We start from the raw sequence: 16,318 nt of genomic DNA on the forward strand, positions 1-16,318 counted from the left end.
ACATACAGTTGCGTTTAATGACTATACAAGTTTATAAAAACAAACTGTGTAAAGGAAAAAGCGATCTCATGTGTAACAGTTTGATCCTTTAAAAGAATATTCTGGGATAAAATTAAAATTTTATCTCTAATATTTTGGACAAAACTAAAATTGTCTCAAAAAATGAATCTTAAATTTTAAGGGATAAGATTAAAATTTCATCTTTAAAAGTAATATTTTGAAATAAAATTATAAAATTTTGTGCCGAAAATAATATCCTAGGGCAAAACTATAATAATGAAGCCTGTTAATTATATGTATGTTAACAAGGATTTCTATGAGAGCGAGACATGTGAAGCTGTCATTCATCGTACGGACTTCTAAATCACAAACAAGCCTGCTTTTTTTAGAAGTGAAGTCTCCATTTTTGAGAGTGCCTTCAGACTCATAGTTGATATTCTTTCTTTCTCTTATTACAATTCTTGGAGATAAAAGAATTCAAAGAGGAGAGAATTTCAGAAAAAATACAAAACCAAGAGAAGACAGAAATGGAGATTCAAGCTCAGGAAGCAGCTCAAAATGACACTCAAATGCCGTATGAAGCAAGCATGACGGGATATTTAGCCACCTTGAACACATTGATACAGAATGATCCTTTCATTCTCCATAAAATTTCACTCACTCCCTTCACTGAAACTCCCTTGCACATCTCAGCTTTGCTTGGTCATGTTGAGTTCACCAAGGCTATTGTGAGCTCGGTTGGAATGAGTCCAAATCGAGCTCAACTCAAGTGAGTTCAAACTTAAGTCTATGAGTTAAATATTTTCGAGTTTAAGTTTTAGAGGTATTCGGCTTATTAAATTCGTAAACTTGAAAAAATTTGATATAAATTGATTAAAAAGATGATGTTTTAGTATAGAGTTGAGTTCAAAACTTAATTCGAGTTTTAACTTAAGCCAATCTCAAACGTGACTCCTCTCAAACAAGTTGAACTTGAACACTTTTAAAGTGAGCTCAAGCTTGGATCCACTTCAATCGAACCAAGCTTGAGACCCAAAGAGCAGGCAGACACTTCATGTTTGCAAGTTGTATAACACAACATATATAGTGAATTATCATTTTGCTCACTCTATTCTAGTATTATTTCAATTTGGTTGAACTTTATGCAGACCACTAGCTACTTGCTTTCCGTGCCGAAAATAAGAGTGGATTTGAACTCCTTGATCAAAAATGGCCTTCCAGCCTTTGATGGAAGCTGTAGAAATGGCACACAAGTCAAAGCAATTTACAGAAGAATCCATCAAAGAAAAACCACCAAAGTTCAAACCACCCAATCACCCCAAAAATTACAATCAATACTAACATCATTCTTCAAGTGGAGAAGGCTCAGCAAGTACAAGAGCGACACCATGAAAAGACAAGAGGAAACTGATGGTGGTGGCCACTTTGGCTGCCACCATGAGTTTCCAGATTGCAACAAATCCACCAGGTGGCTACTGGCAAGAAGACACCACTCATTCGAAGCTGAAACCTGCCCAAAGGGGGTAATTTGCAGAGCTGGAACTTCAATTCATGCATACACAGATGGGTACTACTACTTAACAATCATAAGCATAATCTCATTCTCAGCATCGCTCAGCATAATTTTGCGGCTCATTAGTGGAGTTCCTCTCAGGAATAGAGTTTCTGTGGAAATTGTGCTTGTAAAAATGTGGGTTACGGTGCTCTTTATTGCCAATGCATACGTTATCTCAATAGACTTGGTAATGCCATATGATGAAATATTTCATAGTTTGAATAGCCCGTGGCGTCAGGTCTTCTCGAGGATTTGGGCTTTGTCGCTTATCGCTATAATTTTTATACATGTAATAAGATTTTACTGGTGGGTGTTGAAGAAGCTGTTCATGGGGGTGATTTTTGTGACTAAACGTTGCTGTTTTAAGAAGAAAAAACAGCTTGATCAGCCTGTGGTGAGTGCTTAGAAAAATCAGATATAATCTTATTATCTATTGAAGTGTACACATTTGATCAATAAATTATGTATGAACAATAAAATTTTATGTAATCTATTGATAGACTTCTCATATTCTATCAGTTAATGTTGCATTATGAATTCTTATTTTGGATGGAAATAGGAGGGAATAAAAGGAAGAAAAAATTAAATTTAACAAATGTTTGATTTATTTTCTATTTGCTTTTATTATATAAATAATATATTATTATGTAATTAGATATTATTTTTTAATTTAAAATTATACAATTACATGATAGCACTCATCAAATGTGTATAAATATTTATACTTAAAGTGAGTATATATAATTTTATATATATATAAATTTGAATTTCTTCGTATAACCAAACAACTATAACCATTTTTTATATGGCACTTATTGATAATTGCATAAAATTATGATTGGCTTGTCAATCACAAACATGTTTTGTTTTTTTATCAAGGGAGTTTGTAAATTGTCAATATTACCCATCAAAGGTGCCTTCTTTTTTGAAAGTGAAATCTCCAATATTGAGAGTGCCGTGACTTTCGCATGTGATTTAGGGACTGACTTGTCAATTTTCAAAAGACACTCTCAATAAAAATCAACCACCCACTGTGTTATCTATGAGGACGATCAAAACCCAAGGTCAAGTGAAAATGCAGACAATGCATAATCTCGTTTAAAAATTATTATAAGGAATATGAGTTACTATTTGCCATGGCTTCCACAATCTCTCGAATTTAAATAATAATTTTGTGTCGTCTTGGAACCATTTTTCACATTTTTAACCATTGTAATCAATGTAATATCACTGCTTTTCTCTTCAAATTATTCAAATAATATCACTAGGCTCTTGGTTTTTTTTGTAACCACATTAAAAATCGATCATATCTTAATTTTTTTGTGTCTCTTCCTCTTCTAATATTGAATTTTATAACCATTCAATGTACTTCTCGTGGGTGCTAGGAGTGTTCAAAATTATCTGATAACCGAACTAAATCAAATTTTGAATCAAAAACCAAATAAAAAAATAGATTATTTAAAAACTGGTTCGAATATCAATTCATAAATATAGAAAAACTGGCTTTTTGATTTGATTACTGGTTGGTCTAATTTTTAAAATCGATTAATTGAACTGAATCAGTTTTTAAAAAATTGAATAAAAATTAGGAGTATTTACAAAAAAAAATTAATAAAATAAGATAATTCTTTGAAATTCGATTTAAAACTGATCAACTAAAAATTCGATCTGATTAATTAGTATTTTCGATTCAATTCAAAATTGATTAATCTTTAAATCAGTTTTATTTCGGTTTATAATTTTTCTCAAATCAAAAATTTGATTCAATTTAAAAAATTGATAAACCAATTTAGTTAAATGGTTTTGAACACCCCTAGCCGGTGCAAATCCCATCACTAACAATATCAAAGATGTGGCTGCGTATTTGAACACAATAAATGCAAAAGTCTATTTTGGTTCAAGAATTTTTTCCGGTATAGGCAATTTCGTTGAAATTTCAATTAATAGAGAAGAGGTTGAGGTTGATATCCTCTCCTACCCTGAGATTACAGGGACGGAACTGGCAGAGAAATTGCAGAAAAGAAAAACTATGTCAAGGGAAACGGAGCTTATTGCTGAAAATGGCACTCAAACGCTGTATGAAGCAAGCATGAGGGGATGTGTAGCCACCTTGAACACATTGATACAGAATGATCCAATCATTCTCCATATCCAAAGTTTTAAGGAACAAAATTAAAATTCATCCTCAAAAGTAACATTTTAAAAATAAAGTCTAATTTTGTGTCTAAAATGAATCTTAAGTGTTAAGGAACCATATTAAAATTTCATCTTTTAAAAATAATATTTTAGACAAAACTAAAATTATTTGGAAAAATAAATCCTAAATTTTAGAAGATAAAATTAAAATTGTCTTTAAAAACAATATTTTGAGACGAAATTAAATTAAAATTTTGTTTCTAAAAATAACTTCTTGGGACAAAATTATAATAATGAAGCTTGTTAGTTATATATATGTTAAAAAGAATTTCTCTAAGAACCAGACAAGTAAAGCCGTCATTCATCGCACAGACTTCTAAATCACAAACACGCCTGCTTTTTTTAAAGTGAAATATCCATTATTGAGAGCGCCTTCAGGCTCATGTGGTTGATATTCTTTCTTTCTCTAATTACAATTCTTGGAGATAAAAGAATCCAAAAAGGAGAGAATTTCAGCAAAACCAAGAGAAGACAGAAATGGAGATTCAAGCTCAGGAAGCAGCTCAAAATGACACTCAAATTCTGTATGAAGCAAGCATGAGGGGATGTGTAGCAACCTTGAACACATTGATACAGAATGATCCATTAATTCTCCATAAAATTTCACTCACTCCCTTCACTGAAACTCCCTTGCACATCTCAGCTTTGCTTGGTCATGTTGAGTTCACCAAAGCTATTGTGAGCCAAAAGCCTCAACTTGTCGCAGAGTTGGACTCTTTCAAACGCTCACCTCTTCACTTGGCTGCTGCTGAGGGCCACAGTGAAATTGTCAAAGAGCTGTTAATAGCAAATAAGGATGTGAGTATGGTTGCTGACCAAGAGGGGAGAATTCCTCTCCATTTGGCTGCAATGAGAGGGAGAGTTGAGGTGATAAAAGAGCTTATAAGTGCAAAACCTGAGTCAATTTTTGAGCCAATCCGTGCAGAAACAGCTTTACATTTCTGTGTTAAGCTCAATCATTTGGATGCACTCAAAGTATTGGTGGCATCAGTTGATGATGAGGAGTTTCTCAACTCCAAAAACTTTGAAGGAAACTCTATCTTGCAAGTATCTACTATGTTGCAGCAGTATGAGGCATAAGCCTTTTTATCTCGTGCTTAATTTGCTTAAATTCTAAGTACGATGAGATTCAAACTGAGTTTATTTTTGCTTGAGTTAGGCTAGAATGAGTCCGAAATGAGTTCAACTCAAGTGAGTTAAATATTATTGAGTTTGAGTTTTAAAGGTGTTCAGTTCGTTAAATTCATAAACTTAAAAAAATTTGACACAAATTGACTAAAAAATATTATTTTGGCCAATACGCATCAAAATGATATTATTTTGGTATAGAGTCGAGTTCAAAGCTCAATTTGAGTTTGAACTCAAGCCAAACTCAAACTCGCCTTCTCTCAAACAAGTCGAATTCGAATACTTTTGAAGCGAGTTTAAGCTTGGATCTACTTAAATCAAACCGAGCTCGAGACCCAAAGAGTAGGCAGGCACTTCATGTTTGCTAGTTGTATAACGCAACATATGTAGCGAATTATCATTTTGTTCACTCTATTCTAGTATTATTTCCATTTGGTTGAACTTTATGCAGACCACTAGCTACTTGCTTTCCGTGCCAAAAATGAGAGTGGATTTGAACTCCTTCATCAAAAATGGCTTTCCAGCCTTTGGTGGAAGCTGCAGGAACGGCACAACTCGAAGCAATTTACAGAAGAATCCCATCAAAGAAACAACCACCAAAGTTCAAACCACTCAATCACCCCAAAAGTTAAAATCAATAATAACATCATTCCTCAAATGGAGAAGGCTCATCAACTACAAGAGCGACCGCCACGAAAAAATGAGAGGCAACTTGATGGTGTTGGCCAGCTTGATTGCCAAAATGAGTTTCCAGATTGCAACAAGCCCACCAGGTGGCTACTGGCAAGCAGACGCCACTAATCTGAAAGAAGAAACCTGCCCAAAGGGGGTTTGCAGTGCTGGAACTTCAATTCACGCATACACTCATGAAAATGAGTACCACTTATTAACATTCGTGAACACGGTCTCATTCTCAGCATCGATCAGCATAATTTTGTGGCTCATTAGTGGAGTTTTGGTGGGAATTTTGCTGGTAAAAATGTGGGTTACGGTGTTGTTTATCGTCGGTGCATACTATTTGTCAATAAGCTTGGTGATGCCACATGAAATACTTGATAGTATTAGTAACTGGTGCCCATGGGTTTATGTTTGGTCGCTTATCGCTATAATTTTTATACATGTAATAAGATCTTGCTGGTGGGTGTTGAAGAAGCTGTTCATGGGGGTGATTTTCGTGGCTAAATGGTGCTGTTTTAAGAAGAAATGGGGTGGAATAAGAGGTTGAAAAAATTAAATTAAATAAATGTTTGATTTATTATCTATTTGTCTTAAATCTTACATTTGATTTCTCCTATCATATTAAATATATAAAAAAAACCAAATAATGTTATGCATACAATTTTTTATTATATAAATAATATGTTATTATACAATTAGGTGTTATTTTTTCTTTAATTTAAAATTATACAATTACATGATAACACTCATCAAGTGTGTATCAATATTTGTACTCAAAGTGGGTATGTATAGTTTTATTGATAAAATGCAAACATTATTTTGCATTGATCGAAATGTTATTATAAGATCTAGGGTTTCTTTATATATCATCTCATAAAATTTACAAAAAATTGCCTAACACATTACATATCATTCACTGTTTTTTTTTTAAATGAGAAATTCTTATTTAAGTCGAATTATCCTTTTAATGTTAAACTTACCATATCAAATAAATAAAATCCCGAATTTAATAACTGACTACACATATGTCTTCTTTGTTATTTGGATGCAATCATTTTTGCCGCTTAAACTATCTACTTGAAGCTATTTTCACTATTTTTAAGACCCGAAATCATAGAATGAGATATTCGTAAGAGCAATGTTATATAGGCACACTTCTAAGTATATAATTATGTACATATTATATATCATTTTATGATTAGGTATTGTTCTACCTTATGCTTGATATAATTATGTACACATTTTTGAGTATATAATTACACTTTTGATTATATAATTGAGCAATGCCAGAGATGCCCATGTGTTATTTTCGGCAGGAAAAATAAAAAAGGGTGCAAATGCTTGATATGTGTATTTTTGCATCCCTATTCTTTTCATAGCCAAAACAATAGCTACCAAGAAGAAAAATGGATTGACTAAAGGTGTTTGAGTGAAGTTTGGACATTGGAAATCCTTCAGCCTTGCCATGATTAACAAAAACTTCAGAGGACAAGTAATTATGGTGTGGCTTTGGCAAAACTGTTTTCTGTTTTGATGAATTTCTAAACTTTATTCATAAGTTTAAGATTTATGGGTTATGGATTGATGTTAAGATGATTATATAAAGGTTTTTACATTTAAAGAATGTGGAAATAGTATAGAGTTATATGAATGTGCTGGTTGTGTTAAGATTAAAGAGATGATAATGTGGTTCTCGATTTGAGATGTGTTTTGGTTGGTTGTTATTGGATTGTTGGAAGTTGGCCAGAATTCATAGAAACCTGTAGGGACAATTTTCAGATCATAGTATATGATCATGTGTGACAGCTCACATACCCGTGTATCCCTTTGTAAAGAAATAGCTCGCGAGTAGCAGCACATTCGTCTTGAGGAAAAGCTCAAATGATCATGCAGTATAGGGCAAACATCTATGAATGGCTTCCCCATTAGTGGACGCATGTGTTAGAGTATGATGAAATGCCCGTGTTGAGTTGGTGAGGAATATGGGGATGTAAAACTATAACATGCCCATATGTCATCCTTGTGAAGAACACGGGGAAGGCAAGGGTGAAGAACGCCCATAGATGTACTAAGAAATGGAAAAGACTATTTTATCTCTAGGTTATGTTCAATGAGGGGAAGAGGAAACAAAGAGAAACAAAAAGGCTTTAGCAAACAACTTAAGCTAGCCAACCATAGTAAAGGTGCCCGAATATGTGACAGATGACACAAACCTTAACCAAGTCAAATCTGGATTAAAAATAGGAAAAGTCAAATCTGGATTGAAAATAGGAAAAGTCAAGGAAAGTGGTGTACACCTAGTTATCCATAAGTTGTATACGTAAGTGGTGAGATAAATGAAAGCACTAGGGTTATACAAGAGATAAATACCTATGAGATATATCATATAGTTAGATTTAAGTGTGCATAGTAAGGGATAGTGGCAGTTCAGTTAGTTTTTCATGTGGTCAATGAGATAGAGCACATACATGCTTGTGGTAGGTGTCATCCAAAGATTGTATTTCAGTTAGCATACTCGTAACTAAGTGTATGTAGTAAGGGAGGGACTTCAACCAGTTTCCTTGTGTGACTAGGTTATCATAGCTAATTGACCTAATAGTCTGGTTGACATGTGCGTGGGGCACAATAGTCAGTAGGCATTCAAGATGTTGATTACTTTCACTAGGGCATCAAACATGTTGAGATCAACTTAGGCTATAATAGTTTATGTGAGAGAGCTTATGTATTTAGGGCATGAGAATGTCGAAAATAGACAGATGGGCAAATGAGAGTGCTAGAAAACATATGTTTTAACAACATAGAGACTTAATAATGGAACATCAATTATAAGATTTTATGTTATATGTAAGGTGTTGAAACGTCACCTACTTACTAAGTGTTTTTTACTTGTGCATTTCTTTGTGGTTTTGCAAATAGACGTTAGTAGCAAGACATACAGGGGAGCAAACGATCCAAGAAATTATCCTTAATCACTACAACACTTTTCATAAAAAGTGACCAAAATTTTCATCCCAAAAAGTCACTCAAGACAAAAGATCAAATATAAAAAAAGACTAGTTACCAAAAGACTACCCATGAAAAAAGAAATCGTTCTTAATAACCAATCATTGTTAACAGAACAGTGTTTTCTCAATACGCATTTTGGGATGAAATTTTTTCTCTATAAATGAATTAAATTTCGTCCCAAAAGGAACACAATTACGAACAAAATTAGGAACAAAATTATTCATCCTTGATAGTGTGGTGAATGTGGGACAAAATTTGTTGTCCTTAATTTTATAGTGCATTAGAAGAAAATTTTTCTTCCTTAAATGTATAATAAATTTAAGACAATTTTTTTCATTATTGATTGTGCAATGAATTAAGGATAAAATTTTCCATCCTTAATTGTATGATGAATTTGGGACAAAATTTTTCATCTTTGATTATGTGAACAAAATTTTTTGTCATTGATTATGTGGTGAATTGGGGACAATTTTTTATGTCCTTAATTGTGTTATAAATCAATGACAAAAAATTTGTTCTTGATTATGAAGTGAATTAAGAACACAAATTTCTGTTCTTGTTTATTTGGAGAATTTGAGAAAAGAAATTCGATCATAAATTAAAATTAGTAGTTATATTAATCTTCGAAATTGAACAAATCATATAAAACATCTTTTATCAAATTTTCAGCTTGTAACAGATGCCATTCTCTTCTTGTAGCATGTCAAGCTGCAATTTATAAAGGGATATTGAAATTTTTATCACTATTTTATTCCGTGTATACAAAAATGCCACCTATCCTAAAGCTTTCACAAATATACCACAACAGTAATCACCTTCCCAAAAATACCCCTCTTCAATCTTTCATGCACAAATTCTCTCTCTTCTTCTCTGCAACTTTTTTCTCTCTTCTTCCTCTTCTTTCAAAGTGATAAATGAATCACTCTCTCTTCTTCCTCATCTTCAAAAACAAAAGTAGGAAGGAAAATACTGAATTCTTCAGATTAAGAATTTTTCAAAGTAAGGATTTAAAAAGAGAAAAGAGCAACCCACAAAAAAATTTAACCACATCCACTGTATATACCTTGGAGGAAATGACAATCGGAGAAGACCATATAGCAGTATTTAACTGGAAAAAGAAAAAAATTGATATTTAAGGATTAAAACTGAAAAAAAAAATGTGAAAGTTGCTGCTGGGTTCGCCAACCCCTGAAGATATATACATAGCCAACCCTTATTATATTATATATATATAATATTATAATATTATAATACATTATATTATATATTATATTATATTATTATAATAATATTTTATATATTATTATAATATTATATTATATAAAAAATATTATAATATTAATATTATAATATATAATATTATTATATTTATATAATATATTAAAATATTATATACTATAATATTATAATATATTAATATATTACTATAATATATAATATATTATAATTTATATAATTAAATTATAATATTATTATAATATTTTATAATATAATATTACATATATAATATAATATATATATAATATATTATATTATATATAATATATATAATTCGCCAACCCTTGGTTATATATATTATATATATAATATATAATTCTATATTATAATATATTATATATTATATAATATATATAATTATATATTATATATAATATTATAATATATAATATATATTATAATAATATAAAAAAAGAGGGTTGGCGTTGACCCCCTTTTTTTTTTTAATTAAATTTATTTTTTTAGAAGGCAATCCTTTTTATTTTTTTTAATTAAATTTGTTTTGTTTAAAAAACATGAACACCCACCCTTTTTAATTTTTTAAATTAAATTTTAATTTAATTCAAATTTAAATTAATTTGATTTGATTGAATTAATTTAAAATTTGATCCAAATTTAAATTAATACAATAAAAAACAGAAGAAAATGATACTGAAAAAAAATTAATAAGGGTGGGTGTTCATATTTTTTAAACAAAAAAAATTAATAAGGGTGGCCAACCCTTTTTTTTTTATATTATTATAATATATATTATAATATATATATATATATATATATATATATATATATATATATATATATATATATATATATATATTATAATATTATTTAATATAATATTAATATATTATAATATATATAATGTGTATTAATATATTAATATATATTATAATATATAATTATTATATATTAATAATATAATATTATATATTATAATATAATATATATGATATTATATAATATATATAATATATTATCAATAAAACTATGTGTACCTACTTTGGGTACACAAATATGTACACATTTATATGTGTCATTATGTAATTGGATGATTTTGAATTAAGAATAAAACAATAACCAATCATATGATGACACATATGAGTGTGTATATATTTGTGTACCCAAAGTGGGTACACATAGTATTGCTCATATATTATATATAATATTATATAATATTTTATATATAATATATTATATCATATATAATGTATATATTATATTATATAATATATAATATAATGTATATATTATATTAATAATGTATATAATAATATTATATATATATTGCCAAGGGTTGGCGTTGCCGCCAACCCTGACAAATAATATATACATATATTATATTATATAATATATTAATATTATTAATAATACATATAATATATTATATTATAATATGTAATTATATAATATAATTATAATATTCTAATTAAAAATATAATATATTTTATATATTTTATTTTATATATAATAATTTTATAATTATAATTATATATTATAATATATTAAATATATTATATTATATATAATATAATTATATAATATATTACATAATATATAATATTATAACATATAATTATATAATAAAATATATATAATATATTAATAGAAAAAAAAAAAAGCAAACTGGAAATTCTGGGAATTATTAACTGTTGGCGTACGCCAACCTTTCCCACACCACTTGCTCTGCTTTATAAAGGGTGGGTCCACCTTACATTAATGCTACAGGCCAATTTCCCTTATCGCCAACCTAGACCTGGCCACGGTTCATGAACCGTAGGTTTTGGTTCAGAACCGTCGGTTCACGGTTCAAAAACATAAGGACCCTGAACCGAAACCGTAACAGGACGGTTCGTCCACGGTTCGAAACCACCGGTTTCGGTTCGGAACCGACGGTTTCGATTCGAAACCGATATTGAACAGTCAATTCTAATACATGATCTTGATTTAATTTTTAAATTATTAATTACAATAATTGAAAATTAAAAGAAAAGCTTGAACTTAATTACAATAAATAAAATTAATTATATAAATAAATTATATGATTAATTATAAAAGATAATAATAAATAATAAATAAAATTAATTATAGAAATAAATTCTATAATTAATTATGAATTGTATAAAAAAAATTGAAATTGAAATTAATAAAAAATTAAGAAAGAATTTAATTAAATTTGAGAAAATTTGATTGAATTGAAAGATTGAGAGAGTATTAAGAGTTTAAAGAATGAGAATGAGAGTTTGAAGGATTGAGTGAGAGAGTGGAGAGATTGAAATTTGAGAGAATGGAATTTGAAGGAGTATATATAGGAAAAAACTTTTTGAAAAAAATTAAAAATAGGGGGGTGAATTGAGATTCAGAGAAATTGCGGGGGTTGGTTCCCTGCATTTTCTTTGAAAATTGCAGGGGATCCCCTGCAATTTTCCCTTCAAGCCAACGGTTCCCTGCGCAGGGAACCGTTGGCTTTTTTAAAAAAATTCAAAAAAAAATCAAAAAATATTCAAAAAAATATTCAAATTTTTTCAGTTCAGCATAGTAAACCGTCGGTTCATAAACCAGGTGTGAACCGGTGGTTCACGATTCCAATTTATGCAAACCGGAACCGAACCGTAGAACCCCAGTTTTGGTTTCAGTTCAGTCCGGTTCCGGGTCTGCCAGTTCCAGTTCCGGTTTTAGGCGGGCCGGTTTCGGTCCGGTTCACAGGCCAAACCGGCCCGTGGCCAGGTCTACGCCAACCCATTGCCCCAGACTCCCTTTACATATATTTTATAAAATATAAAATTATATTATATTATATATTATATTAATATATTATTATATTATAATATTATAGTATATAATATATTATATTAATATAATAATATTATTTAATATTATATATTATAATATTAATATAAATATTATATACATATATTAAGAGTTGGTGTTACACAACAACTTTCACACCAACCTTTTTTTTTTTTTCAGTTAAATGCCCAGTTTTTTTTGTTTCACTTAAATCCTTAAATACCAATTTTTTTCTTTTTCCAGTTAAATACTGCTACATGTTCTCTCCTATCGTCATTTCCTCCAAAGTATATACAGTGGATGTGGTTGAGTTTTTTTGTGAATTGCTCTTTTCTTTTTTTAAATCCTTACTTTGAAAAATTTTTAATCTGAAGAATTCAGTATTTCCTTCCTGCTTTTGTTTTTGAAGATGAGGAAGAAGAGAGAGTAATTCTTTTATCACTTTGGAAGAAGAGGAAGAAGAGAGAAAAAAGTTGCAGAGAAGAAGAGAGAGAATTTGTGCATGAAAAATTGAAGAGGGGTATTTTGGGAAAGATGATTATTGTTGTGGTATATTTGTGAAAATTTTAGGATAGGTGACATTTTTGTATACACGGAATAAAATAGTGGTAAAAATTTCAGTATCCCATTTATAAATTTACATTTGCTTCAAACTTTCTGCTTCAGGACATATTATTGCATTCAGTTAAAAATTAAAATGGTTGAAAACAATAAATAGCTTCTTCCAATGTATTTCAAAGGTTATATGTGTCTTCAACAAGACAAATCTACAGGAGGAGCGTGACATAATTCATCAAGAAGCGCAGAGGCTTCACACTGGTCTCCTGAATCTTTTATATTGAGGAGTGGTATATCAAATGAGAGTCTAAAGCAATTAACATTTTTATATTCTATATATCTAATTGTATAATACATTCATTTTATCATATTAATTCAATACACCTCATTATATATATCGTTTTATATTTTTATTATATCATAGCAAGGAAAGTAAAAGGTTGAGTCGTCTTAATGGTGAAACAAAGAATCAAGAATTAATCAGCAAATTTTTGGATCAAATGACATCCAAAGAAAAACGAAATTTCAAATCGAATGAAAATAGCGCATGAAAGTGAGAGAATTAGCTGCATACCATAACATGAACTATAGAAGATGAGTCCGCGACTTAGCTTTGCCGAGAAATCAAGATACACCGAAGAAATATAACCAAGATTTGAATAAATATAGCTAGTGATTTCAACAGGAAACAAACATAAAAGCTAAGTAGATATATCATGATAGTTGAATTGTATATTGTATCATGCATCAAAACCTAATTTTTTGTATCGTATATTGAGTATCATATCATATTGTATTGTATGATACAGTTTTTAAAAAATAAATTATTAAAAAACCTAATCAACATATCATTATTTTGAAAAATTTCACAAACATCTTTAAAAATTTTTAATTTCTCATATACACTCCTACTATATTATCATTTTCTTTAAAAAAAATGCATTGTTTCGTATTGATAATATGTATTATATCATATTATATATATCATATTGTATAATACATCTATTATATCATATTAATTCAATATACCTCATTATATATATTGTTTTATATTTATATTATGTCGTATTATAGGATATATATCACGTATCATAGGATACTGACATCTATAAATATATCAATAATCCATACAAATGAGAAGCAGTTTGTAAAAGAGACAATCATGGGGGTAAGAAATATATATGGAAAGCTAACTTCACTAAGAAATCAGAACATACAGTTGCGTTTAATGACTATACAAGTTTCTAAAAACAAACTGTGTAAAGGAAAAAGCGATCTCATTGCATGGATAAAGGAAAATCATCAGAAGTGAATAAACCAAAAAGGTCATAACTCAATCATCTTTAACAGTAGTATACAAAGTTCCAAGTGAACATCCATTTCTATTTCATCAGTAAAATTTTTGGAGGAAAGTTAAATTTTGTTCGTAAAAATTAATCATAACAATTCTATGACAATTTGATTTTTTAAAAGAACATTTTGGGATGAAATTAAAATTTTATCTCTAATATTTTGGACAAAACTAAAATTGTCTCAAAAAATGAATCTTAAATTTCAAGGGATAAGATTACAATTTCATCTTTAAAAGTAATATTTTGAAATAAAATTATAAAATTTTGTTCCCAAAAATAATATCCTAGGGCAAAACTATAATAATGAAGCCTGTTAATTATTTATATGTTAACAAGAATTTCTATGAGAGCGAGACATGTGAAGCTGTCATTCATCGTACGGACTTCTAAATCACAAACACGCCTGCTTTTTTTAGACGTTAAGTCTCCATTATTGAGAGTGCCTTCAGACTCGTAGTTGATATTCTTTCTTTCTCTTATTACAGTTCTTGGAGATAAAAGAATTCAAAGAGGAAAGAATTTCAGAAAAAATGCAAAACCGAGAGAAGACAGAAATGGAGATTCAAGCTCAGGAAGCAGCTCAAAATGACACTCAAATGCCGTATGAAGCAAGCATGAGGGGATGTGTAGCCACCTTGAACACATTGATACAGAATGATCCTTTCATTCTCCATAAAATTTCACTCACTCCCTTCACTGAAACTCCCTTGCACATCTCAGCTGTGCTTGGTCATGTTGAGTTCACCAAGGCTATTGTGAGCTCGGTTAGAATGAGTCCAAATCAAGCTCAACTCAAGTGAATTCACACTTAAGTCTATGAGTTAAATATTTTCGAGTTTAAATTTTAAAGGTGTTCGGCTTATTAAATTCGTAAACTTGAAAAAATTTTATATAAATTGATTAAAAAGATGATGTTTTAGTATAGAGTCGAGTTCAAAACTCAATTTGAGTTTTAACTTAAGCCAATCTTAAACTCGACTCCTCTCAAACAAGTTGAACTTGAACACTTTTGAAATGAGCTCAAGTTTGGATCCACTTCAATCGAACCAAGCTTGAGACCCAAAGAGCAGGCAGGCACTTCATGTTTGCAAGTTGTATAACACAACATATATAGTGAATTATCATTTTGCTCACTCTATTCTAGTATTATTTCAATTTGGTTGAACTTTATGCAGACCACTAGCTAATTGCTTTCTGTGCCGAAAATAAGAGTGGATTTGAACTCCTTGATCAAAAATGGCGTTCCAGCCTTTGATGGAAGCTGTAGAAATGGCACACAAGTCAAAGCAATTTACAGAAGAATCCCATCAAAGAAACAACCACCAAAGTTGAAACCACCCAATCACCCCAAAAATTACAATCAATACTAACATCATTCTTCAAGTGGAGAAGGCTCAGCAAGTACAAGAGCGACCGCCATGAAAAGACAAGAGGCAAACTGATGGTGGTGGCCACTTTGGTTGCCACCATGAGTTTCCAGATTGCAACAAATCCACCAGGTGGCTACTGGCAAGAAGACACCACTCATTCGAAGCTGAAACCTACCCAAAGGGGGTAATTTGCAGAGCTGGAACTTCAATTCATGCATACACAGATGGGTACTACTACTTAACAATCATAAGCATAATCTCATTCTCAGCATCGCTCAGCATAATTTTGTGGCTCATTAGTGGAGTTCCTCTCAGGAATAGAGTTTCTGTGGAAATTGTGCTTGTAAAAATGTGGGTTGCGGTGCTCTTTATTGCCAATGCATACGTTATCTCAATAAACTTGGTAATGC

At 30.2% G+C, this 16,318-nt stretch overlaps 2 protein-coding genes across 2 annotated transcripts; both read left to right on the top strand.

The window, feature by feature from the left end:
• Positions 1-527: 527 nt before the first annotated feature.
• LOC123219631 lies at positions 528-1,961 on the top strand. The gene is made up of 2 exons (XM_044641635.1): positions 528-728; positions 1,149-1,961. The coding sequence occupies exons 1-2, from the start codon at positions 528-530 to the stop codon at positions 1,959-1,961; spliced, it is 1,014 nt and encodes a 337-aa protein (XP_044497570.1).
• A 2,267-nt stretch (positions 1,962-4,228) lies between these two features.
• LOC123219632 (ankyrin repeat-containing protein BDA1-like) lies at positions 4,229-15,338 on the top strand. Its single transcript, XM_044641636.1, has 3 exons — positions 4,229-4,825; positions 5,331-5,852; positions 15,024-15,338. The coding sequence occupies exons 1-3, from the start codon at positions 4,229-4,231 to the stop codon at positions 15,336-15,338; spliced, it is 1,434 nt and encodes a 477-aa protein (XP_044497571.1).
• Positions 15,339-16,318: the final 980 nt, after the last annotated feature.

The sequence above is a fragment of the Mangifera indica genome, chromosome 6 (genome assembly GCF_011075055.1).
Source record: "Mangifera indica cultivar Alphonso chromosome 6, CATAS_Mindica_2.1, whole genome shotgun sequence".
NCBI lineage: Eukaryota > Viridiplantae > Streptophyta > Magnoliopsida > Sapindales > Anacardiaceae > Mangifera > Mangifera indica.

What these genes read in the sequence shown, in the direction of transcription:
- LOC123219631 (XM_044641635.1), top strand. Translation starts at nt 528, where the DNA reads ATGGAGATTCAAGCTCAGGAAGCAGCTCAAAATGACACTCAAATGCCG. An exon ending in TTGAGTTCACCAAGGCTATT is followed by an intron (nt 729 to 1,148) that starts GTGAGCTCGGTT and finishes AACTTTATGCAG; the next exon opens with ACCACTAGCTACTTGCTTTC.
- LOC123219632 (XM_044641636.1), top strand. Translation starts at nt 4,229, where the DNA reads ATGGAGATTCAAGCTCAGGAAGCAGCTCAAAATGACACTCAAATTCTG. An exon ending in CTATGTTGCAGCAGTATGAG is followed by an intron (nt 4,826 to 5,330) that starts GCATAAGCCTTT and finishes AACTTTATGCAG; the next exon opens with ACCACTAGCTACTTGCTTTC. An exon ending in TTTTGGTGGGAATTTTGCTG is followed by an intron (nt 5,853 to 15,023) that starts GTAAAAATGTGG and finishes CTCTTATTACAG; the next exon opens with TTCTTGGAGATAAAAGAATT.